This window comes from Dermochelys coriacea, chromosome 1 (assembly GCF_009764565.3).
Source record: "Dermochelys coriacea isolate rDerCor1 chromosome 1, rDerCor1.pri.v4, whole genome shotgun sequence".
NCBI lineage: Eukaryota > Metazoa > Chordata > Testudines > Dermochelyidae > Dermochelys > Dermochelys coriacea.
Window position 1 is genome coordinate 260,568,711 of NC_050068.2, and position 24,440 is coordinate 260,593,150.

General features: G+C 42.5%; 1 protein-coding gene and 1 long non-coding RNA gene across 17 annotated transcripts in view; one reads left to right on the forward strand and one right to left on the reverse strand.

The window, feature by feature from the left end:
- TNRC6B (trinucleotide repeat containing adaptor 6B) overlaps window positions 1-24,440 on the forward strand; it is a 239,845-nt gene that overhangs the window by 150,369 nt on the left and 65,036 nt on the right. For all 16 annotated transcript variants that reach the window (XM_043501996.1, XM_043502012.1, XM_043501981.1 and 13 more), the window contains 4 exons: window positions 3,820-3,907; window positions 12,365-12,386; window positions 14,378-14,722; window positions 20,970-23,291. In XM_043501996.1, coding sequence (XP_043357931.1) covers window positions 3,820-3,907; window positions 12,365-12,386; window positions 14,378-14,722; window positions 20,970-23,291 — 2,777 coding nt within the window. The remainder of the gene's footprint in view (window positions 1-3,819; window positions 3,908-12,364; window positions 12,387-14,377; window positions 14,723-20,969; window positions 23,292-24,440) is intronic.
- On the reverse strand, window positions 423-21,070 carry LOC122457379. Its single transcript, XR_006276887.1, has 3 exons — window positions 20,956-21,070; window positions 19,231-19,331; window positions 423-545 (listed from the first exon to the last, which is right to left on the reverse strand). It is a non-coding gene; the product is annotated as an uncharacterized LOC122457379 (long non-coding RNA).

Sequence of the window (24,440 nt, forward strand, 5' to 3'; positions counted from 1 at the left end):
GCAGAAATATTACAGCACAGCTGTTGGATTGATAGAACTTTTAAAATATACACAGGCTTTTGTAAAGACTGAGTAAAATGCTTGCTCTTCCTTGCAGCTTAGCAAACGTTCTTTTCAGAGATGTGATGTCGATCTACAGATAAGTGTGTTGCAAACAAAAACAGGACCCCCATGCCATTGTATTACTTTGTTTACTGATTTAGGACAACATTATCTTCCAATGTTTCAGAGTAGCAGCCGTGTTAGTCTGTATTCGCAAAAAGAAAAGGAGTACTTGTGGCACTTTAGAGACTAACAAATTTATTAGAGCATAAGCTTTCGTGAGCTACAGCTCACTGTGAGCTGTAGCTCACGAAAGCTTATGCTCTAATAAATTTGTTAGTCTCTAAAGTGCCACAAGTACTCCTTTTCTTTTTATTATCTTCCAATGTTGAACTTTGTCTGTCAAAGCAGTCAGTCACTAGGCATAATACATGTGTACTCTGGACCCCTTGACTGGATTCCTGGGTTCTGTTTGCAGCTTTTTACAGGCTTCCCATGTGATCCTGATAAGAGAGGTGGTAGGACACTTTCAATTTGAAAGTCACATTTGTATGAAATTTTATATCTATTATTGTTATAACATTTAATATAATCAATATTATAAATTGATATAAACCCCCAAGAGCAGATTCTGAATGGACTAAAATATTTGCCCATGTTCTCTTGTCTGTCAGATTAGAGATGGAAGAGACCTAAGTGCTATTAGATTGTAACAGAACACTTTCTCCAGTTTATTTCCGTTTTTTTCACGTGTGTGTTTGACAGCTCTTGGTGTAATACAGCAGTTTCAGCTGTTTGTATGGACCTCAGATTCTCCATCCATTACACAGGGATAATTTCTTACTTCCCAGGGGTGTGAGGCTTAATTCATGTTTGTCAAGAGTTTGGGATCCTCTGTATTCTGCCTCACTTCCGCAAATCACTTTAGCAAATGCTTATATCCCATTGAACTCAATGAAACTTAAGCACATGCTTACGTTTACTGACTCGGGGCCTAAATAATATTGTTTTTATTTGTTGCTGCAGTATTTGACAGATGTTCTGATAAGCATAATCTTTGTAAAATATTAAAATATCCTTGTAAAATATTTCATAGAATGAAAGAGAGGTTAAGTGATTCAAAGACAGGAGGTTCTCCAGAGTCTTAACACTAATTCCTTTTGCTTAATTTCCCGTGTACTCCCGAAGGCAGGAATTTCCTGTAATCACTTTCCATTCTGTATGTCCTCACTAAAGCAAATAACTATAGCTAGATCTTCAATTTATAATCTTCAAAGCCACTGTCCCTAGCTCTGTTTCGATTACAGCCTGTTGTAAAGTATATCTTCAGCTTTATGTTCTTGACTGCACAGAATTCTTGTCCTGATTTTCTTCCCTACACACTTAATCCTTGCCCGTCCACTTCCAAAAGGAGGAAGACTACTTTAAAAGAGAAACTTATCCATATGGCCTGATGTTAGACTCAGCTAAGTCTGGTGTTTTTGACATCACAAGTTGTTGTAATTGAATTACATTTTTAGTGTCTCTTTCAGCAGATCCTTTTGTACAGCTCTTTAACATCTTGCACATACTACTAGAAATAATTGCTTTTCAGTAATGTTACTATTTATAATTGACACATATAGACCAGAAAGCATACTTAATGCTACATGATTTTAAAATGTCTTTACAGCATGAAGAAGCAAACTCTGATTCTGTTTTAATAGCTTAAAATCCAAGTATCAGAATAGAGAGTTTGATTTATATTTTGGTTACAAACACAGGTTCAAGCAAAAATGAAAATGTGTTTAGTTTTTACTCTTTAATTCTATGAAAGTATAGATTAGGCACTCCTCTTCACTCCCCATCATATGCTTGTCAATACAATTGAAAAACGGTGGGATTTTTCGTTTCCATGGCGTAGAGTTGGAAAGTGCACTTTGACATTTTGTAGAACAAAGGAGAGAGTGAGAACTGAGCTGGTCTATAAACTACTAGACTTCGGGTGCGTAACGCAAGCTGTTCAGCATGACATGAAATACTTGCTTTGAATTCTGTGAAATGGGGTCATGCCAGACTGTGTGCACTCATTTGCTCATAGACCGAAGGATGGTGGCTCTTTTCAGCAGGATAGCCTGAGATCAGGAGACCAGAAAATTTTTCTGTTAATCTCCCTGGAATCCTTATGGCTGGGATGTGCAAAGAGAGCTTCTTAAAATCTTCGTCTATATCAGGCTTCAGAAAAGGATTTGTTCAAAAAGTGGTTTCTGATTTTATATGTGCAAATTCAGTGATTGGTACACAAATGCCTTTCTGTATACAAGAGTGTGGTAATAGCATGTGAGAGTGCAAATTTAGATGCCGACTGAAGTAGGATAGCCTTTGGGAGGAAACCTCTGTGGAGTAGCTATCTTTGATGAAGAGGTACTAGATATTCAACTTTCTTGTTCAAACCAATTCACAAAAGAGGTCACTTTATTTGGGGGAATTTGTAGTCCTATGCTAAAGTAAACTTGAGTTTTATTTCTTAAATTCTTATACTTCTGTGGCATAAGCATTTCAGTCAACAGCCATATATCTTTTGCCTATTCCAGTACAATGTAAACACATCTATGTATTAACTGTTATGCATTTCAAAGCTTTATAAATCTGACTGTGCTGTGCATTAATCTAAATTAAAATAGTCTGAATACTTTGTGTATATCTGCCACTTGAATCTCTTTCCTCATGAAGAAACATGGTAAATTATATTTGTAAGCTACTGTCCATCTTCAAAATGTATGGGTTACAGTCTTCCTGCTTCCTTTGCACACCCTATCCCCCCAAAAGCCTGATAACTTGATCAGCCACCAGACTTTTTTACATAAGTTGTCCTAAACTCCACCTAGTAGAATGAAATTATTCCAAGCAAGTTGAAATCTTGTTGGTCCAAATTCCCTTGGAGTAGATTTAAGATCGCCAATCAGATGAAAATGTGACTCACCATAGAAACAGCTCACCCTGTAGCATAGATGTGGTGAATTAACCAATCATTTTCTGGCACATTCATATTTAATAGAAAACATAGCAACAAAGATGATAGCATGACAACCGCAGCATCTGCTCAAGATAATTTTTTGGGGGGGAGGGGGAGCCCATGAAAAAAGATCCCCTGGAAAGTCATTTTAATGTATGCTTCATCACAAAAAATACTGTAGGTGGGTACAATATCCTAGAAATTAAAGTTTTGTATAATAAATGATGGTTTAGATTTGATATGACACACCTAATGGCTTACAAATGACATAGCTACAAGCAAATGAACAATCTTCCACTTGTGAAGATAAATGCCATATGAGACCAAATCATTATATATTAGAATTACAGCTTCTGTGTTTTGTCAGGGGAAAAATGCACAGGATTTTTCAGGAAATAATACAGGTAGTACAGTCCAATTTCATGAGCATTTAAAAAAAAAATCCTCCTAGGGTTGTTGGCAGGCATGTACTTAATGTATAGAAGGTTTGACATGAATGGGACATTCTGTAGGTGAAGGGGTTTTCTCGTGCACTACAAGTTGCAGGATTGGGACCATATTGAGCTACCAAATACAAATTACAATCTGGGTTTGATATAAACCCCCAAGAGCATATTCTGAATGGACTATTTTTGCCCATGTTCTCTTGTCTGTCAGATTAGAGATGGAAGAGAGCTAAGTCTGTTATTTCAGCTCACTTTCCTTGGCAGAGGAATGGAGAGAGAATGTGTGTGCATGCGCACAGTTTGATTGTGTCTTGATAAATTATTTGGTTTTGACAGAGAGAAGGAGCAAGAAAGGGAAGAACAGTTAATGGAAGACAAGAAAAGGAAGAAAGAGGATAAGAAAAAGAAGGAATCTACTCAGAAGGTAGGTTTGTTATTTGAAGTCTCCCTACTCCCAATTGTTAAATATATAGAATCCTGTTCAGCAAGTGTTTGCTTCTTTACTTACTGAGTCTTTGTGAAAATGCTTCATTGTCTGAAGTACAGCAATGCCTCATTGAGGATTCTGGGTTTTGTGTTAGTTTGCTTAAAGTTTAATTGTGTGGTATGGTTGGGATTTCTTTTTGTTATTTTTAGAGGACTGGAGGGAGGAGGAGATTAAAGGTCTTCATTATGTTTTATAAAGCAGTATTGTAGGGGCACTGAACAGTGATTCTTCTGATCCTTTTACCTCTGCCTGTTTATATATACACCTCTCTCTGCAGTGAAATTTTGCATCAGCTCAAAACTTACATTTGGGAGAGGAAAGATGGGATTTTTTTTTATTTTGAGAGGGCATAAAAGAGAAGGAATAAAAGGATATTTAATAGTAAAGCCCCTTCCATGATGCATCTTTTTCTGAATCTTCTGTCTTAGAGAAGTGTGTGTGGGAGGGGGAGGGGGAGGGGTATTGTAAACAGTTGTTGTGCCCAGCTACTGATTTTGAGCAGGCAGTTTGCTAATCAAAGTGTTACCTGAAATGGCTTCCAAGAAGTCTAGATACTGTTTCAGGAAATGACAAAAATTGTGACATGAAAAGGGTCTGTTTGAAACATTTCTATGTTTGTATTAATAAACATCCATTTAAACCAGGAGCAGAAAGGAATCCTCATAAGTGAAGCTAACTGCTATCTGTTCTTGCAATGCCAAAAAAGCCTATTAATGTCACTGAGTACTTCAGCTGGTATTGTTTCAATTATGTTGTGTGGATTCTTACTGAAAGAGGGCTATGAAATAATCCCATGCCAGTTTCACTTTGGCCTACTAAAGGCTTGTCTAAATACAATTGTTCCTTCAATTTAACTACATTAGCTTAGGAACTGATATAGTTAACAATGCAGCCTCCAGTGTGGATGCATTTATAGTGTAGTTACATTGATATAAAAGTATTAATATCAGTACAGTTTGTTTCAGTAAATTTACTAGAATTTATTTATCCCAAAACTGTTACAAGATAGTTTCTGAATCTTCTGATTGGGGTTTCTTTAGTCCATCTGACAACATTTCACTTCCCAATTGCTATTTAATAGTGGAGTATAAAAAATAAAAATAACTGACATATATTTTCTTCTTTGAGTGCTTGTTCATGTCAGTTCCAGTCAGGTGTATGTGCACTGTGTGCACAGTCAGAAATTTTTCCCTTAGCAGCTCCCATTGGGTTGGGTGTGGAGCCTCCTGGAGTGGCGCCTTCATGGCGCTCAATATATGACCCTGCCAACCCGGCCCCTCCTCAATTCCTTCTTACCACCAGTGACTGTCATTGGAACTGCGGTCGCTTGCTTAGCAAGTGCTTCCCTTAGTGTTCTTCATATAGTTAGCTTAGCCTAGTTTAGTTGTAGTTAGTCTTAGTTATTGTATATAGTGAGGTTTGGGAGCGTGTTTCCCTAATCCCAACACCTCTCTCTCTCTCTCCCCCCCTCCCACCCCCCCACATCTCCTTGGGCTCTGGGGCATGCTGTGAGCCCAAGGCTTTAAACTCTGCAGAACCTGCAGCAAGCCTATGCTAATGAGAGACCCCCATGACTTGTGGCTGAAGTGTCTGGGGGAGGCGCACCCAGACAGAAAGGTGCAGGCTTTCCACCCCAGAATGAAAAAGGAATGAGATTTCTGATTGAAGCAGTTGCTCATGGAATCTGCCCCTTTGTCCCCAGTCTGCTGCAGACTGCCAGGACCCCGCACTGAGCACGTCTGTATGGAGTGCCCCAGCATTAGTACGTGACATGGTGCTGAGGAAGGACTCTAGTCTGAGAGACCCTGGGCACTGGCATCGCAGGATGCACAGGCAACCCCGCCACCACATGCATTCACTGGTGCTGTACAAGTGGCATAGAAAAGCTAACAGGGAGGTCCCCGGTGCATAAAACAGCGGGACCTGCAGGCGCAGTACTGGGGCATCCAGTAAAGGAGCCTCGGTGTCCAGGCAGCAAGAGTCGGCGCCATCGACTTTGGTTTCCACAGCACAGCAACTCCTGGGATGGGAAGTGCCAGGTGGAGGAGTTGGAGTTACCCTCCACCCCGGACACTTTTGAAGCTGCCAGAGACTTAATAGTGATGATGCTTCCTCAGCCCCCGGTGATCAGAGATAATCCCCCGCTGCGACCAGCACTCTCTAGAAGCAAGCCAGCCATGATGCGATGGTCACCCTCTTCTGCCTGGCACCATTTGCTTCGGCATCGCTGCAGATTGCCATCCTCCAAGGCACCGGACTCCATGAGGGGTTCCCCGGCACCAGCAGCACAAAGCTCCCTGCCACCGACAAGGAAGAGGCAGCCATCCCTGACTCCGAGAGGACTGGCATTGGTCCCCGGCCCAGGCATCTCGACACCAGTCCCCTGCATCATCAACTCAGCACAGGTCCCCGGCGCAGTACCGTGCGGCGCCACCGTGGTCATCTCAGTCAAGATTTGTGTCTCCTGCCTCGGATGGTGACTCATACTATTCCCATCACAGCAGGCATAAATCTGACAAGCGACAGAGAGAGGCACCAATGGCATGGCAACCCCAGTGGCAACCTCTGGTTGAAGCTCCCGTTCAGCGGCCTCAGAGCACCGACCACTCCAAACAGCCAAGGACTGGCTTATGCCCTGTGGTTCTGAGGCAACCTTGGTGCAAGCCCCACAGTTGGTCTAGGTCGCCTCCGAGGCAACTCCAAAGCATGACCCATTTGCAAGGCCAGGATACTCTCACCTCGGCTATGGTCACTGGAGGGTCAGGAGGACCCAGTACCACTTCGGGCCTCCCCATCTTCGTCCCCGGACGAAGCAGTGGTGGGAGCTTCAACCTTGGGCCCTCCAATTGATCACAGGGCCCACCATGACCTCCTATAAAGGATTGCACGTAACATGAGGTTACAGGCGGAGGAGGCAGTCGAACTTGAAGACCCCATGGTTGACATCCTTGTGCCAGAGGGACCATCCAGGATAGCTCTGCCACTAATAAAAACTATCCAGAGCAATATTAAGACTCTGGCAGACCCTTGCCTCAATCCCACCCGCCGCCAAGGGCGTAAAGTGCAAGTACTTCATTTCCTCCAGGGGATACGAGTACCTGTTCTCTCACCCGCAACCATGCTCCCTCGTAGTATCGGTGATGAATGAGAAAAAGATGGGGCAGCAAGGGCCGGTCCCTAAATCCAAGGAGTCGAAAGGATGACCCTTTTGGCAGAAAAATCTACACAACTGGGGGCCTGCAGCTGAGGATAGCTAACCTGCAAGCTATCCTCAGCAGGTACAACTTCAACTTATGGGCCTCCATGTTGAAGTTTAAGGGAAGGCAGTGGCGCGAACCTCCGTCCAGACTTCATTGGACTCTGCGTACTCAGCCACCCGCACCCTTTCCTCAGGAGTACAGCTCCTCCTCATGGCTACAGCTGTCCAGGTTGCCCCCGGAGCTGCAACAAACCCTGCAGGATCTACCATTTGAAGGTGCAGGGTTATTTTCGGAGCAAACAAACTCCAAGCTGCAGTCTCAAAGACTCCTGGGCGACTATGAAGCTGTTAGGTATGCAAATCCCAGCAACCCAACAACAACATTTCAAGCCCCAACTGCAACAACACTGCTCATATCCTCTTCGGCTGAGGCAGGATTTTTATAGGGGATGCCAGAGTCTCCTCTGCCACATGGCAGCCTGCAGTTATGTGGTCTGTCATGGCAGACTGAGGCTCAGGCCCTCCAGGTGTGGCTCGCTTTGTCCTGGGACGCCTGGGACGCAACAGCCTGGACCTAGTGGTCATGGTACCAGGGCAAGTACTCGAGTCCCTCCAATGGTGACTTGACCCTCAGGTAGTCTGCGAGGAAGTTCCATTCAACAGCCCTCAGCCCTCTTTGTCCCTTGTAACAGACGTGTCAGCTCTGGGATGGGGCGTGCATTTGGGAGACCTCCAAACACAGGGCCTATGGTCATGGGAGGAGCTTCCCCTTCATATCAACATGAAGGAACTCAGGGCAGGACGATTAGCATGCCAAACCTTTCAGGCCTGGCTGCGAGGTCAGTGCCTGGTAGTGATGACCGACAACATCACTGCCATGTGTTACATCAACAAGCAGGGTGGAGCCCGTTCCTTCCCCCTATGTCGAGAAGCTCTCTGGCTGTGGGAGTTCTGCATGGGATGCCTCCATGTGAATGGAGTGAGCTATCTCCCAGGAGTTCAAAGTGAACGAGCAGACCACCTCAGCAGATCGTTCTGCAATCGCAAGTGGTCGATCCGTCTGGATGTCACACACTTAATCTTCCAAGGGTGGGGGTTTCCTCAGGTAAACCTGTTCGCCACCAGGAGCAACAGGAAGTGTCCAATGTTCTGCACGTTCCAGAATCAGTCCTGGTTTGATCATGTTTCTGTTTCCCTGGTGAGGCTGCCTGTTGTACGCCTTTCCCCCCAATCCCTCTCGTGTGCAAGGTACTTCTCAAGGTCTACAGGGACCGAGCAGAGGTAATTCTCGTGGCCCCTACAACACTGGTACACCATGCTCCTGGAACTGTCAGTGTACACTCTGAGTTACCACTGCATTCCGATCTGATCACTCAGGACCACAGTCGCCTTTACCACTCGGGCCTCCAGTCCCTCCATCTCATGGCCTGGAAGCCTCATGGTTAAACCCCATGGAGCGTCTGTGCTCAGAACCAGTAAGGGAGGTCCTACTTGGCAGTAGGAAACCATCTACTATGGCCACATATCTATCTAAGTGGAAAAAGTTCACTTGCTGGTGTGCCTAGCAGCGTACACCTCCAGTACAGGCGCCTGTACCACTTATTCCAGAGTACCTTCTGTACCTGAAACAACAAGGATTGGCAGCATCCTCCATCAAAATACATCTCGCTGCCATCTCAGTCTTCCACCTGGGAGCGTCCGGCCGATCTGCATTTGCTAACCCTATGGTAGGCCATTTCCTCAAGGGTTTGGAATGCCTACATCCTCAGAACATAGAGCCTGTCCCTGCGTGGGATCTCAATTTGGAGAGGACAAAACTAATGGGGCCCCCTTTTGAGCCAATAGCGACTTGCTTCCTTCTCTATCTATTGTGGAAGGTAGCCTTCCTGGAGGCCATCACATCAACTAGGAGGGTGTCAGAGCTAAAGGCCCTTACCTCCAGTCCACCCTACCAAGTCTTCCACAAGAATAAGGTGCAACTCAGGCCTCACCCAGCCTTTCTTCCCAAGGTAGTATCACTCTTTCATACTAGCCAAGACATTTTTGTATCCTTTCTTCTATCCTAAGCCTCATGCCAGTAGTCAAGAGCAGAGGCTACACTCATTGGATGTTTGGCGAGCGCTAGCATTGTACATCGAGCGCACTAAGCCGTTCAGGAAATCGAACCAGCTGTTCATAGTGGTAGCAGACCGAATGAAAGGACTCCCAGTGTCATCTCAAAGAATATCTTTCTGGAATACATCCTGCATCCATGCATGCTACGAGCTGGCCAAGGTCCCAGCCCTGGCACTTATGGCACATTCCATGAGGGCACGGGCCTCATCAGCAGCGTTCCTGGCCGAGGTCGATACAAGAAATTTGCAGGGCAGCAGCGTGGTCCTTGGTGTATATGTTCACCTCTCATTATGCTATTACCCAGCACGCCAGAGATGATGCAGCATTCTGAAGAGCAGTGCTCCAATCAGCATTTCCTTAACTCTGATCCCACCTCTGGGATGGAGCTTGGGAGTCGCCTGATTTGAATTGACATGGACAAGCACTCGAAGAAGAAAAAATGGTTATTCATCTTCTCATAACTGTTCTTCAAGATGTGGTGTTCATGTCTATTCCAATACTCACCCTCCTACTCTTCTGTCGGAGTAACCGGTAAGAAGGAATTGAGGAGTCAGCAGGGTCTTATATAGAGCATCATGAAGGCATCACTCCAGGGGGCTCCACAGCTGACCCAATGGGAGCAGCTAAGGGAAAACTTTCTGACAACTGTGCATGCGGTGTACACACACCTGATTGGAATGAATATGAACAACACATCTCAAAGAAAAACAGTTACGAGAAGGTGAATAACCCTTATTTCCCTCCCCCCCCCATCTAATGATGTGCAGAGCCAAGAGCTGCTTCACTAGCACTCTCTGAGAAGAAACATGACCTATGAGGCTAGCACACTGGTATTTAGTGATACAAGAGCAAATTAGAAAGCTTGTTACAGAAGATCGGGCTGGTCTTGTAAACTTGTAATAACTCAAGTACAGGAGAAGGAAGCAGCAAGAAGAGGTGGCTAGCTCATTCAAAAGATGGTCAATAATCTTGAAACATCACTGTTGGATCTTATTGAGTATTCAGAGTTCTGAATGTAGAAGTCAAATGCTTTCCACTTTTAGATTGTTACCCCCTGCCTGTCAAAGAATATACAACGTGACTTTCGCCAGTAGTTTCCCATTGTGGTATCCACCCAAAATCCTGGGGAAGATGACATCTGTTTATCTTCTAGAGGCTCGTCTTGTAGTAATGTTTTAGGGGCAAAGATTTGGAGTTAAGGGAAAGAAAGTCTTGATCAGCTGAAGAGGGATGAAAGGCTTTTTGCATTGTGTTCAATAACATATTTGAACGCAAAGTGGTAAATAGGTTTTAGGGCAGCTACTGTTACATTTTAACACCATGCTGATAGAGGTTGGGAAGTTGTTAAAAATTGTTCTGTGTCAAAGAATTTCTTTTCTTGCCAGTGATGCATTTTTCTCACGAAATATGAGAGAAGGTAATCTACAAACAAATCACATGTGCAACTCTGCATAACAAAATGTTTGTTTTCCAATCAAAACTATTGAGGGGGCTTTTTTTTCTAGGCTTGTGTCTTTCACGCTTGTCACTAGATTGTCCAATATTGTTAAATTGAGGTGGCTTCTTCCCTTTCCTCAACATAGCCCCTTTTAGTGCTCACAATCCGAGTTTCCCACAGGTAGGTAGATCGTTGCAATCTATGGTGCAGTGACAAATCTCTTCAGATTTCTTTTCAAAGTTTTAGCAAAGTCATAAGGACAGAATCTCTCATTGGGATGAAGGATGCAGTGTAGGGTTTGGTGCAACCCTAGAAATAATGGGCTTAATTTGCAGGAAGGAAGATTTAGGTTAGGTATTAGGAAAAACTTTGTAACTAAAAGGATAGTTAAGTTCTGGAATAGGCTTCTAAGGGAGGTCGTGGAAATCATTGGAGGTTTTTAAAAACAGGTTGGACAAGGATGCTCTAGGTATACTTGCCTCAGCAACGCAGTCGGAAGCTGATGACCCTTTTTAGGTCTGCCTGGGGGGAGGGATGGTATTTTATATTATGGGGTATGTTCTGTTTCACATATCCCAAAGAGCATCTTTCCAAAGTGGAATGATGCCGATAGCAATTGAGTGGTGTGTTTCTTTATATTATTCTTTACTGTACAAAAGAGATCTGTCTAGGTTGGTGTAGACAATAAATTGCCTTTTACTTGTAGTGCTTCTATTATTCTATATTGTGACTGTACCATCCAGAATTAGGGACTGGTTCAGCAATTTCTTTTAAGAAGAGGTAACACAAAGCCTGACACATGATGATCTTGGGGTTTTCCCTTATTGTGTAGAGGAGCTCATGACCAACAAGTTCAAAACATGCTACAATACAAAGAATTCCAGAGAACATTCCAGTGGCATATTTGATTCTACTGTAGCTGGAAATCTACACTGCTAAAAGAATGTAAAAGTACAGCAAAAGCAAAAATGGGGGGGGGGGGGGATGTTGACTGGTATGATCGTTCACTTCAGTAGGTCCATTATAGAGAGCCTGTTGCATTCATGGGATTTTGAAATCTGATAGTGCTGGAGGTATTGCAGATTCCCATTTCTGATAGTGATAATAAGATTGAAATTGTCTTCTCCTGGGAAAAGAAAATGGCAGGGGAGGAAGGTGAAGGGAAAGACTGCACAGAGATGGGTTGGTGCTTTTCACTGAAGTTGTCCCTGTAGGCATCATGAGATGTCACTGTAACAGTGCTCACTTATGGGTCTGTATGTGACATTTTTTAGGTTTCTTTTCATTATGCTTTGCAATTTGTTATGGTTTCCTCTAATGATATTAAAAAGCCATATTTGGAGTAAATACGTATTTGTGCTTTAAAATGCTACAGTGGAAAAATGTCTTGCAAATTATCATGAATGAAGTACTTCCTCTTTATGTTTGTTTGTTTGGACCAAATATGTCTCAGAGGTGATAATAAATAGCCCTTGCTCCTCTTGAAAACTTTCTTTACATATTTTTGAGCAGGGTACTTCAGCTTTTGATTGTCAGCTGATTTTTAAACTGAGAGGCTGGTCTTGTAGTAATAAATGAGGGCTGCATTGTAGAGCAGCTGTTTTTTCTTGCTTTTATTAACTTCCTTGTTTCTAATTTGCAGGTCACAGATCAAAAAACCAAAGGTAAGGGATTTAATTTGTTTAAATCCATAGAGCATAGTTTTGTGTAGGCTCAGAACAGGCCTTTGTTCTTGACTAAAATTCTTGGATAAGGGAGGGGAGACTCTCATGTCCCATGATGAGGCATTTCTGCCTGAGTAGTAAGCAGAAACAACAGCTGTAATGGTCAAGAAGAGAACCCATAGGAACTTTTTCAGTCAGCCTTCAAAATGTTTGTCTGAAGAAGAAAAGTAGGCTTTTTTGAATTAAAATATCTTCACTGTGGTGATCTCTCATGAATTAGGCTGATGTTGAAATCCCTAAAAAAAAGTGCAGTTTTTCAGAAGTACAGCCACCAACTGAGACAGACTAAATGTATAGAATGGGAGTGAGAGAGAGTAGCTCTTAATGAGGGAACACCAAAATGAGTAGAGTACATTCTACCTCTGTCTGAGTTGAATTAAGAGATGTTACAGCATTGAGACTTGAATGTCAAATGGAGACAGAAAAGATGGTAGATAAGCATCATAACTTGCTCACCTGATTTAAAATATACTTGAACCTAATTTGCATCCTAGCATTGTGAAAGTAGTGGAGGAAACAGCCACTAAAAAGAGGCAGCAAAGGAGAAATAGTAATTTGGCTTAAATTAAAAAAAATTCCTAATAATTTTCGGACAATGAAACTTGCATAGGAAAGTCAGAAAACCCATCACCAGCTGTTTACAAAGATAAAAATGGGATATAACACAATCTATTGTTCTAGAGGAATTCCTATTCTTGTGGTCTTCTACTACTTTTCTAAAAGCGTGTCTCTGCTTGTATTTAAAAGGTGAATAACATCAGTAATGTGATGTTTGGGAGAATAGCCCCTTCTAATTCTACTGTTACTTCAGTCCACAAGAGAGACTGGAGTAGTTACAGCTCTAAAATGTGTCCTTGGTTTTGGAGTCTGAGCATGTCTTTGTGAAATGTTTTGACTTCTAGCAACCTGGTTAGGATATAACAAATGTGATCTTTGTTCCCGAACTTTTTAATGTGTGAGCTTACTTTGCTTCATTTCTAGAAACGTGGAGAATAGAGGAGTGTAGGTGTACTGGTTTTGGAATCTCCCAAGTAGATGAAGATAGTTTTGTTAATGCACAAGCTCCCCTAGGATTCCCTCATTTTCTCTCTCTAATTGCTTCACCTCTACTCAAAGGTCCTCAGAGAGGCCCTTAAATACAAGCTCATTTTGGCTAGATCTCATTAGAGTTTGTAAACATTCCTGGGTCAAGCAGAAAGGGTTGCTCCAGAATGAAAGAAGGCATTTCCTTCCTCTAGCAGCTGTGCATTCTACCTGGCTTAGGCTATATTATCACTGCCCAAAATGATGTTTTTGTTTGTTTAGCTATCTCATTGTTAAAACAAATGTGGGTTAGCTATCTTGCTGTAAAACCCTAATGGAGATAAAGTACCAGGTAGTCTTTACCTTGATGTAGGTGAGGTCAGTGCTTTGACCTCACCTGGCCTATAGTGCAGTAGAAATTACATGTTCTGGTTTCCACTAAGATTTTATAGCGAGTTAGCTAACGGGAATGAGTTTTCTCCTAGCTGTACAAAACAAAACAAGAAACCCACCCATCTTTTTTTTTGTAGTGACAATATATCCTTAATGAGCAAGGTAAAAGCTTGGGAACTAAATTCATATTTTCCATATGGCAGCACACAACAGTGCCCCTAAGTGCCCCAAAGATTAAGAAATAGGGAGAAAAACATTACAACATTTGTGTTAATCATTGACAGTTTAAATTTTAAAACTTGAATCTGAGATTTCACCCATGATGTCTAAATCACTGGTGATGACAAACATGCAGCTTCTGCTTAACTTGACTGGTTCCTTGATGAGGTTGAATGTGTACAGTATTCTGAGAGGAGAATAGCCATATCAAAGTTCAATTTCACTGAGTTCTTATATCCATTTGTTAGGTTTTGCATCTTTATAAATTTATAATTTTCCTTCCTCTTGTGTTCCAGTGCCCGAAGTGACAAAACCAAGTTCAAGCCAGCCAGTGGCCGCCAGCCCAATTGGCAGCTCTCCATCGCCACCAGTCAATGGTGGCAACAATGCCAAAAGGGTGGCAGTGCCGAACGGACAACCGCCAAGCGCCGCCCGCTACATGCCTCGGGAGGTGCCGCCGCGATTCCGTTGCCAGCAGGACCACAAAGTGTTACTGAAACGTGGGCAGCCCCCTCCGCCATCCTGTATGCTACTTGGGGGTGGGGCAGGGCCTCCTCCCTCTTCAGCATCTGGAGCAAACCCAAACAACGCACAACCAGTGACAGGAGCACTGCTGCAGAGCGACAGTGGGACTGCAACAGGTAAGGAAAGCTTAGCCGAAGAAGGATCGGGTAAAATCGTTCACAAACGTGTTATGTATTAAAACTTCTAACTTTTTAGAAAAGTTATTTTACTTCACTTTTATGCTCCCAAGCACTGCTGATTTTTAACATTTTTGGGGTACTGGTTGTTTAAAAACAACAACAACAAAAAAAACCCACCCAAAACGTTGTCATCAGAATTACCACAGTGGAACAGAGCAATGGTCCATCTAGTCCAATAGTCTCTCCCCACTTCTGACAGCAGACGGTACCAGATCCTTTATAGGAAGGTTTCAGAGTAGCAGCCATGTTAGTCTGTATCCGCAAAAAGAAAAGGAGGACTTGCATCCGATGAAGTGAGCTGTAGCTCATGAAAGCTTATGCTCAAATAAATTTTAGTCTCTAAGGTGCCACAAGTCCTCCTTTTCTTTTTATAGGAAGGGTATGTCTCCTCTCTTTCCAACACACAATAATGCACCTCTCTAATTGGGTGGTACTGTGTAAGCTAGGATCAAATTGAAATTTGCCACGGCGCCCCCCCCCCCAAACTTATGAGCTAAAATGTAAGGTATTTATCCTAGTTATTATCTTTCTAGTTTGTAGTTTGTAATGCATAAAGAAATCCTCCTTCATCCAGTTTTTTGTCCTTAGGAATTGTGATATTACGTGCTAAAACACATGTAAGAGCACTATGGGGTAAGGGGAATACAGTGTGGTGGATCACCAACTTGAAATAACAGTTGTTTCTTAGTTAGCTGATTTGCAGCAGTCTTCAGTAGGCTCGTTAGGACCTTTGATGCAATCCACCTCTCTTCCTGCTGCTGGCAGTTTTTTGCCTCTGTCTTTTCTGGCTCAGCTAAGGATAGTTACAACTGCAGTGCTTTAGTTCTAGTCAGCATAACACTAAAGACCAAATCTATCAGTTCTGTAGATATTAGCTGCAGTGAAGCATAGCAGGTGTGGTCCATTTCTAGTCTTGCTCAAGTAGTAAGTTAGAACTCCTTCTAGTCTCTGACTTTGTCTGTTGACCATTCTTCTTGATTGTCCCTCCCAAGGTAGGACTTAGTTTCTTACAAATTGTGTGTTAGGAAGCTTTTTAGTTTTCTGTAACATAAATTTTATTTGTAGGGTTTAAGTAATTTGTAGGAACTGGTCTTCCTAATGGTGATATCTTCATTTGTTTTTCTGTTATGATACTAGATTCCAGAATAAAAGGTTGGTTTTTAGGACTTGCCCTTCTTTTGGGACAAGAGGACTATGACAGATTGCTGTTCCCAGTATATTAAATGCTAAGTGAGGGATATATGCCCCTACTCTCTCTGACTTCATTTTTTTGGACTTAGGACCAAGTGTTTTGACTACAGTTGATGATGAAAGAAGCTCTTTTATAAGCTTCCAGGCTATATGAAGAGTCAAGCTGACTTAGGTAGTTTCTTTTTTAAGGTCATGTTCTTGGGACACATCAAACTCCATTTGAGAGATCTCCCTTCTGAGGAAGCTGGGTGAATCCAAGAAGCAAATAGCAGCTTCAGCTGAAGCTATGAGGGCACCTTCCTCAATATTGGGAGGTCAAGGGAAGAAGAAAAGACAGCATCATCTCTTCTCCAAAGTGTACCACTCTTTTAAATCCATCCAGATCTGTTCACCAGGATTGTTGAAGCATTATAGGCTGAGGTCTCCATAGTTCAAGAAATGGATCAAAAGTTATTTGGTATCCCAGAACCAACCTAACCTGGCATAGTGGTGGTCATATCTATCAAAGAAGGGGGTCTTATGGATTCTCCGAGGATGAGGAGGATAATACAAGTTTCTATTCCACCATCATCTGCTCAGGCAGACTAGTTATACCAGGTCCCTGTTTAAGGGTATGATTCTTTTTTTCCAGTACCCAATCTCATTATTTTTGATGGCTTCTGTAAAAAGAAAAAGGGCCAAAAAAAAAAATCATAAAATTAAAGGTGCCAGGAAATGGAAAATCTCAGTCAGAGGTGACCTAACAGATCATGCTGGCAAACTACAAAGCTTTTTGGGTAGTATGACTTTATAATGTGATATATATGCTTGTTCCATTGTTGGAACATCTTCCTGAGGATCTGAAGAAGGAGATGAAAGAAGTAGTCATAGAGGGGGCTTATAGTGGCAAAGCATTCTCTAGAAGTTGCCTGTGATGCTTCAGGCATAGATTCCTATTCATTGGCTCTGCAGCTATCACTATGAGAAGAACTAACTATTTGAAGTACTGTGGGCTATCTTTGGATGTTGTACAATCAATATAATCTCAGCCTCAAAACCCAGTATTTGTTTTCCTGAAACTACTTGGGGCTGATGGTTTCATCTATCCTCATAAGTCCATTTGCAATTTTAACACTGTTAATTATGTCTCAGGATGTCTGTCTCCTTTTGTATGGTGAACTAACTCGCACAGTATTTGCAAAAGGTATCTCTTTCAAATCACCAAAGGTCTTACTGAGAGAGATTTCCAAGGCAGGGAGAGACCCAAATCTGAGCCAGTTGACAATCTGAAACTTTTTGAGACCAAGTTACACACATGTGCACTGATTGCTAAGAGTAATTCAGCCTTCATTCAAAATTTCTCCCCTATATTCAAAGGAAGGTAATGTGATGGTGGTAAAGGTGAACACCTATGTTATGTTCAGCAGATTGCCAGGGAAGGGTTTGGTGAAATCTTCAGTGCTGAACAATGGTCCACCTTTGAAAATGGGTGCATCCACCAACTCATCACATGTGTGGCAATCCATCTTCTGTGCAAGGATAACACATTTGTGGATGAAATAAGCAGAAACAGCAACCTTCAACAAGAATGGGTGTTGAAAGATTTCATGGTCAAGTCCTCTTCTGCCTATAGATCTGTTTCCCACTCAAATTCTGCATTTTTCCTCCAGAGGAAGGCAACGGTCTTTTGTTGACAGTTACCTTCTTATTTAACAACATAGTCCTGCAAGCAAACGTTATTTGTACACTACCAGTGATCCCCAGGATAAGTAAGAAAATCAAACAGCTTGAATTTTTTTTTTGCTGATAACCCTGAACTTGGCCAGAGATTTTTGTCACATGGAGCTCCTAGATGTAGCGGTGAAGCCACCTTTTTGTCTCTTGTTTCTTTTCTGAATCTTCACTTATCACCAACATTAAATATTTCACCAGTGTCCCTGCAGCTAGTAAGGTGGATCATATATCTGTTATCCTAGATCAAGTCGTCTTATAGAAGTTGCTGGAGATACTATTGAAAAGTCAGAAACCTTCAACAGCAAATCCTATGCTGCTGCATGGCAGAGACTATAAATGGACAGCATAAAGAAATACACCTGTAACAATACCTGTTAGACATTTTTGGCCCTCAATGTTTCAAGAAATCAGGACTCTGTGTATTTTGTTTACAGCAAATAACCACCATTATTAACACCAAGTCATCTGCTCTGGTGTTAGCAAAGATGAGAACTCCACTGTAGACTATTCTCTAGCTCTGGCAGCTGTTTTTAGTACTACAATCTAATCTAATCTAATCAGTTGACTAGATTTGCACTGAGCAACATTCAGTTAACACAGTGCAGAAAACAGCTGCTGGAGTCAGTAAGCAGTCCATATACTGAAGTTCCAATGTTGTCACACCGGGTAGCTAAAACAATGGAAGTTTTTGGTAAATAAAATTACTAGTATAGGCAGAGCTTTAGAGTATGCATTTCAGCCTTTCATGTTCCAGAAAAGGGACCTTCTTTGTTTTTTACAAACAAGGTGCTTTTGAAGGGATATTTTAATGCTGTCCCACCTTTTTGGGAATACAGCAGAGTACTACCCAAGCTGATGCTTTCTTGATTTAAGCCTCTGGGAGACTATTCTGTTGTCACTCCTTGAAGACTGTGTCTTGAGGCAACATTATCAATCAGGAGAGTTTTTGAGCTCCAAGCACTAATTACTGACGCTTTTTATGCACTATTATGTAAGGATAAAAGCAATACAGCTTTACATCTTCGTTTCAGATTCATCTATAAAATAGTGATTAGTTTTCATCTCAGTCAGATGATAAACTTGCTTATCTTCTCCGCATATTTGTTACCAGGGAAGGTCAGATTAGAAGCAGGCCTTCAGCTATAGTCTTACGACAAACCCCTTCTGTAAATCTCCAAGTCTATTTGTGGGGATTGGCAAGTATGGGGGGAGGCAGTTTCTTTTCAACATTTGTCAAAATGCGGCAAAACACATTCTGTGGATTAGCAGGCACTCCAGTCCTGGATGTTGTTAGAACACATTCAGGTGGATCCAAGGCAAATTATTCCTGTTGTAAAATTATGTAGAGCTGTTCCTGGGAGCAGAAAAAACCATACCTTTGCATGCAGCATTATTCTCTGAGTTGGTCTCAAGGTCTGAGGTGCAGTTTGGGAGAGCAGCCCTGCAGTCTTTAACTAGTCTATGCCTCAAATGCCCCACCCCTGCCCCCGAAAGTTCTCACTGATCAGTCTTCCAAGCATGAGGATCTCTGCTGGTATTACCTGAAGAAGAAAGAACAGTTGGTCATCTGCCACTAGAATTCTTGTATAAGATTGTCAGTGCAGTTCCACGCTCCTCCTATGGCAGAGTTTGTGATTGGAGTCTAAGAAAAGAGAAAGAAAATGAAGGTGCACTGGAGCCACATCTCCTTATATACCGTTGCCTAGAACATTTCACAGCTGAAGATGAAGTCTACTCTGCCCTCCCCCCCCCCCAATAGTCCAAGTTAACCAGAGGGTTCCATGCTTGGTGTGGAGTGTGGTGTAGTTCACGAAAGTTTATGCTCAAATAAATTTGTTAGTCTCTAAGGTGCCACAAGTACTCCTGTTCTTGTACTGATAGTCAAAGAGCTAGTGAACTGAAAAAGCATGGAACTTGTACTAACAGTTCGGTTTGTTTTTAATAAAAACATTAGTAACTGAATGTTTCCATTTTGTCACTTTCGAATATACAGTTAAAACAAAGGCCCTGTGTGTGTATTAGAAGTATGATGTTTTTAGATGAGTGTGACTTAATTTCACATGACACTAGCCAGTGCTGATGGGGTGGTAGTAGTATATGTGCTGACCTGTTGCCCAAGATACAAATATTGTTGTGAACTTCTTGCTCTACTGGATAAGTAAGATTACCAAATATCACAGTGGTACCAGGGTTCACTACAGAATAAATGAATATAGGGAGATGGAGAATACAGTCATCTTGGGAACATTTTTAGCAGGGCATCTTGAAGGCTCTGTGGTTAGAATTGGACAGAAAAATGGCAAGCAGCTCCAAACAGAGAGAACATTAAATCAGGGACCAAAGGTTGATCTCCTTAAAGATTAGTCTGATAATGTCAATAGGGCAGTGCAATGAGGAAGGCGGAGGAGTGCTGTCAGACCACTATGGTACTAGCAGCAACACATTACCATATATGAGATAATCATGAAACCAGAATTGACTGTCTAATGTTATAGTAGATCGGATTTATAGCTGATTTAAACGTATGCAAATCCCACGGATGTCTCTGGGCTATATTCAGTGCAAGTGTGTGTGTCAATGAAGTATAACTTTACACTGATTTGGCATTCGGTGTCATTGCAAAATTAGTGTAATATGCACAGTGAGGGGAAGAAAGAGTATGCAGTAAGAAAATCAACTTAGATTGTTTGTTTGATAAAGTGAGGGAATGAAGGGAAGACTTGTTAAATAATATATCCTCCTGTTAGGTGCTTTTTCTGAAACATTTTCCTTTCTTTCCTTCCTTTTGTAAGTTACACTTGGTTGGCAAAGCCACTGAATGCCAAGCCAGTATAAGTTGCATTACTTTACAACACGCACTCCTATTTGCACCATTATTTTATGTCAGTGCTGAATTTTGTCCAGTACACCATAATTTTAGAACTAGCCTTAAAGAAAAGAATCTGAATTTGCATCATCAGTGGCCTTTGTATTAAAAAAATTACTGATTGAAGTTGAATAACAGGGCCGTTAGCAAAAGGAACCAGTCCTCAGTGAGGTTTTAAGTGCCTACAAAATTGAATTGAGTGTGAGGATTTTTTTTTTTATGGAACACAGAATGTTTTAATAAGAGTAGCTCATATGCCATTTTCCAGTGTAATATTCTGCTATAATCAGCTGAGTTTATAAATCTTTGAAAAACAAGGCTTATAAATGAAAACAATAACTGGTGTTGTCTGGAAATGCAATCTTTAAAGGACTTATAAATAGTAACCAATAGTAATGACCTTCATCTTTTTAGATTCAACAATTGGAGGTGCTGCTGCTTCAAATTATGCAAATTCCACTTGGGGTTCTGGAGCCGCCTCCAACAACGGCACCAACGCCAACCCAACTCACGTCTGGGACAAGGTGATTGTAGACGGGTCTGACATGGAAGAGTGGCCTTGTATTGCCAGCAAAGACGCTGAGTCTTCTTCCGAAAACACCACCGATAACAACAGTGCCTCGAACCCTGGCTCAGAGAAGAGCACTCTGCCAGGAAGCACCACTAGTAACAAAGGAAAAGGAAGCCAGTGTCAGTCTGGAAGTGCTGGGAATGAATGTAATCTTGGGGCCTGGAAGTCTGACCCCAAAGCTAAATCTGTTCAATCTTCCAACCCTGCTGCAGAGAGTAACAATGGACTAGGAAATTGGAGGAACTTGAGTGGGCAGGACAGAATAGGCCCTGGTTCTGGCTTCAGCAACTTTAACCCAAAAAGCAACCCATCTGCCTGGCCAGCACTGGTTCAAGAGGGCAATTCTAGGAAAGGGATTTTGGAGTCTGATAATGGTAACGCCAATGCACAGATTAGCACAGTAGGTCAGACCTCTAGGGAACAGCAGTCAAAGATGGAAAACGCGGGTGTTAACTTTGTTGTCTCTGGCAGAGAACAGGCTCAAATACATAACACTGATGGACCAAAAAATGGAAACACTAACTCCTTGAACTTAAGTTCGCCAAACCCTATGGAGAATAAGGGAATGCCCTTTGAAATGGGCTTGGGGAACCCCTCCAGAAGCACTGACGCCCCTTCACAAAGCACTGGAGACAGAAAGACTGGGAGTGTTGGATCTTGGGGTACATCTAGGGGGCCTTCTGGAACTGACACAGCCGCTGGACAAAGCAATTCTGGAAACCATGGGAACAATGGAAAGGATAGAGAGGACTCCTGGAAAGGAGTTTCTGTTCAAAAACCTAATGGGTCAAGAAATGATTCTTGGGATAACAACAACAGGTCTATGGGTGGTGGGTCTTGGAACTTTGGCTCTCAGCACTCAAATGAAAACAAGTGGGGTGAAGGGAACAAATTGACATCTGGGGTCTCTCAGGGAGAATGGAAACAGCCGTCTGGGTCTGATGAACTGAAGATTGGAGAATGGAGTGGTCCAAACCAACCAAATTCTAGCACTGGAGCATGGGACAATCAAAAGGGCCACCCCCTTCCTGAAAACCAAGGCAATTCCCAGGCTCCCTGTTGGGGAAGATCTTCCAGCTCTACAGGAAGTGAGGTTGGAGGTCAAAGCACTGGAAGCAACCACAAAGCAGGAAGTAGTGACAGTCACAATTCTGGACGCCGATCATACAGGCCTACGCATCCTGATTGCCAGGCAGTCTTGCAGACTTTGCTGAGCAGGACTGATTTGGACCCCCGTGTGCTTTCAAACACTGGTTGGGGCCAAACTCAAATTAAGCAAGATACAGTTTGGGATATTGAAGAGATGCCAAGGCCTGAGGGGAAATCTGATAAAGGAACTGAGGGGTGGGAGAGCTCTGCCACACAGACAAAGAACTCAGGGGGCTGGGGAGATGCACCCAGCCAAAGCAATCAAAACAAGTCTGGATGGGGTGAGCTCTCAACCCCCACAGAGTGGAAGGACCCCAAAAACACAGGAGGGTGGAATGACTATAAGAACAACAATTCTTCTAGCTGGGGAGGAGTAAGACCAGAAGAAAAGACCTCTTCCTCTTGGAATGACAATTCCAACAAGGATCAAGGGTGGGGTGGACGGCAACCTAGTCAAGGATGGTCTTCAGGAAAGAACGGTTGGGGAGAGGAAGTTGACCAAACAAAAAACAGTAATTGGGAAGGTGCAGGAAACAAACCAGTGTCGGGTTGGGGTGAAGGTGGGCAAAATGAGATTGGGACTTGGGGTAATGGTGCAAATGCTAATGCTGCTTCAAAGGGCGGATGGGATGATTGTAAAAGAACGCCAGCATGGAATGAGACTGGTCGACAGTCCAATTCCTGGAATAAGCAGCACCAGCAGCAGCAGGAGGCTTCTGGCTCCTGGGGTCCTCCACCACCACCACCTCCAAGTAATGGGCGACCTCCAAATCCAAACTGGAACAGTGGGCCACAGCCAGCTGCCCCCAAGGATGAGGAACCCAGTGGCTGGGAAGAACCGTCTCCACAGTCGATCAGTCGGAAAATGGATATTGATGATGGCACTTCAGCATGGGGAGACCCTAGCAGTTATAACTACAAGAATGTGAACCTGTGGGACAAGAACTCACAAGGGGGACAGGTTCCACGAGAACAGAGCCTGCCTACTCCAATGACTAGCAAATCAACAGCATCAGGTACCATTTTGCTTCCTTCTCTTCAGTAGAGTATATGAAACTAAATGTCTAAACCAGGGGTTCTCAAACTGGGGGTCGTGACCCCTTGGAGTCATGAGATTATTATGGGGGGAGGGTTGTAAGATGTCAGCCTCCATCCCCAAACCCTGCATCACTTCCAGCATTTATAATAGTGTTAAATGTAAAAATGTGTTTTTAATTTATAAAGGGGGGCCACACTCAGGCTTGCTGTGTGAAAGGGGTCACCAATACAAAAATTTGAAAACCATTGGTCTAAACAAATGTTGAGTATGCAACCTCCAAATCCATAGCTAGTTTTACCCCATTAGCAAAATTAAACTCTCATTTGAGTATTTGGCTTGTGCATGTCTTGATAACTTATCAACAATTCAGAAAAGTGACTGTAAAAATGGAACCACTGAGTGTCACCATTATTGTACTTTATTGACTTCCATCTGAACATTGCTCCATTTTACAAGTAAAAGGATGTTTTCTTTAGCTAACTAGCCTGCAAACTCCACCTAAGCTCTGAGAGGCAAGATATGTTCTTATTAGTTTGTGCATCATTACCAGTAAAAGATTTTGCAGGCCAAATTCTGCCCTCACTTATATCTGTAAAACCCCATTGTCTTCAGAGAAATTGCACATATTCAACTTAAAACACGATTGTGCTCTGCATTTAGAATTTAGTTAATAATCAAGATCATATGTGAGCCAGATTATAACCTGTTTTACTCTCCCATAGCTGTCCTGTGCCATCAAGAATAAAAAATAGTAAGGTGCCATTTTTACATATCATTTTTCTGACCATGTCACACTTTAAAGGATATTATTTATTTTTTGATGTGCACTTAAATTTATCCTTGTTCTTCAGTATATTAAACTTCCGTACAACCTAGTACTAATAACTGGTCATGGGAAAAGTTATCTGAGTAAGTTAGCATCAGGGATAGGCTTCATATCTAACTTGATACTGTAGTAGTAATTTTTTTCATAGTATTTCTAAAGTGAAGGTCCTCTTCCTTTTCATTCCTAGAACTGAGAGTCAGGTCCCTGCCCTGGGTGTAGTGTTTGCAACTGAGTAATCCCAGTTTACGCTTTTTAATAGCATGAGCTACACCAGAAAAGAGGAAGCAGTAGGTTTTTTGG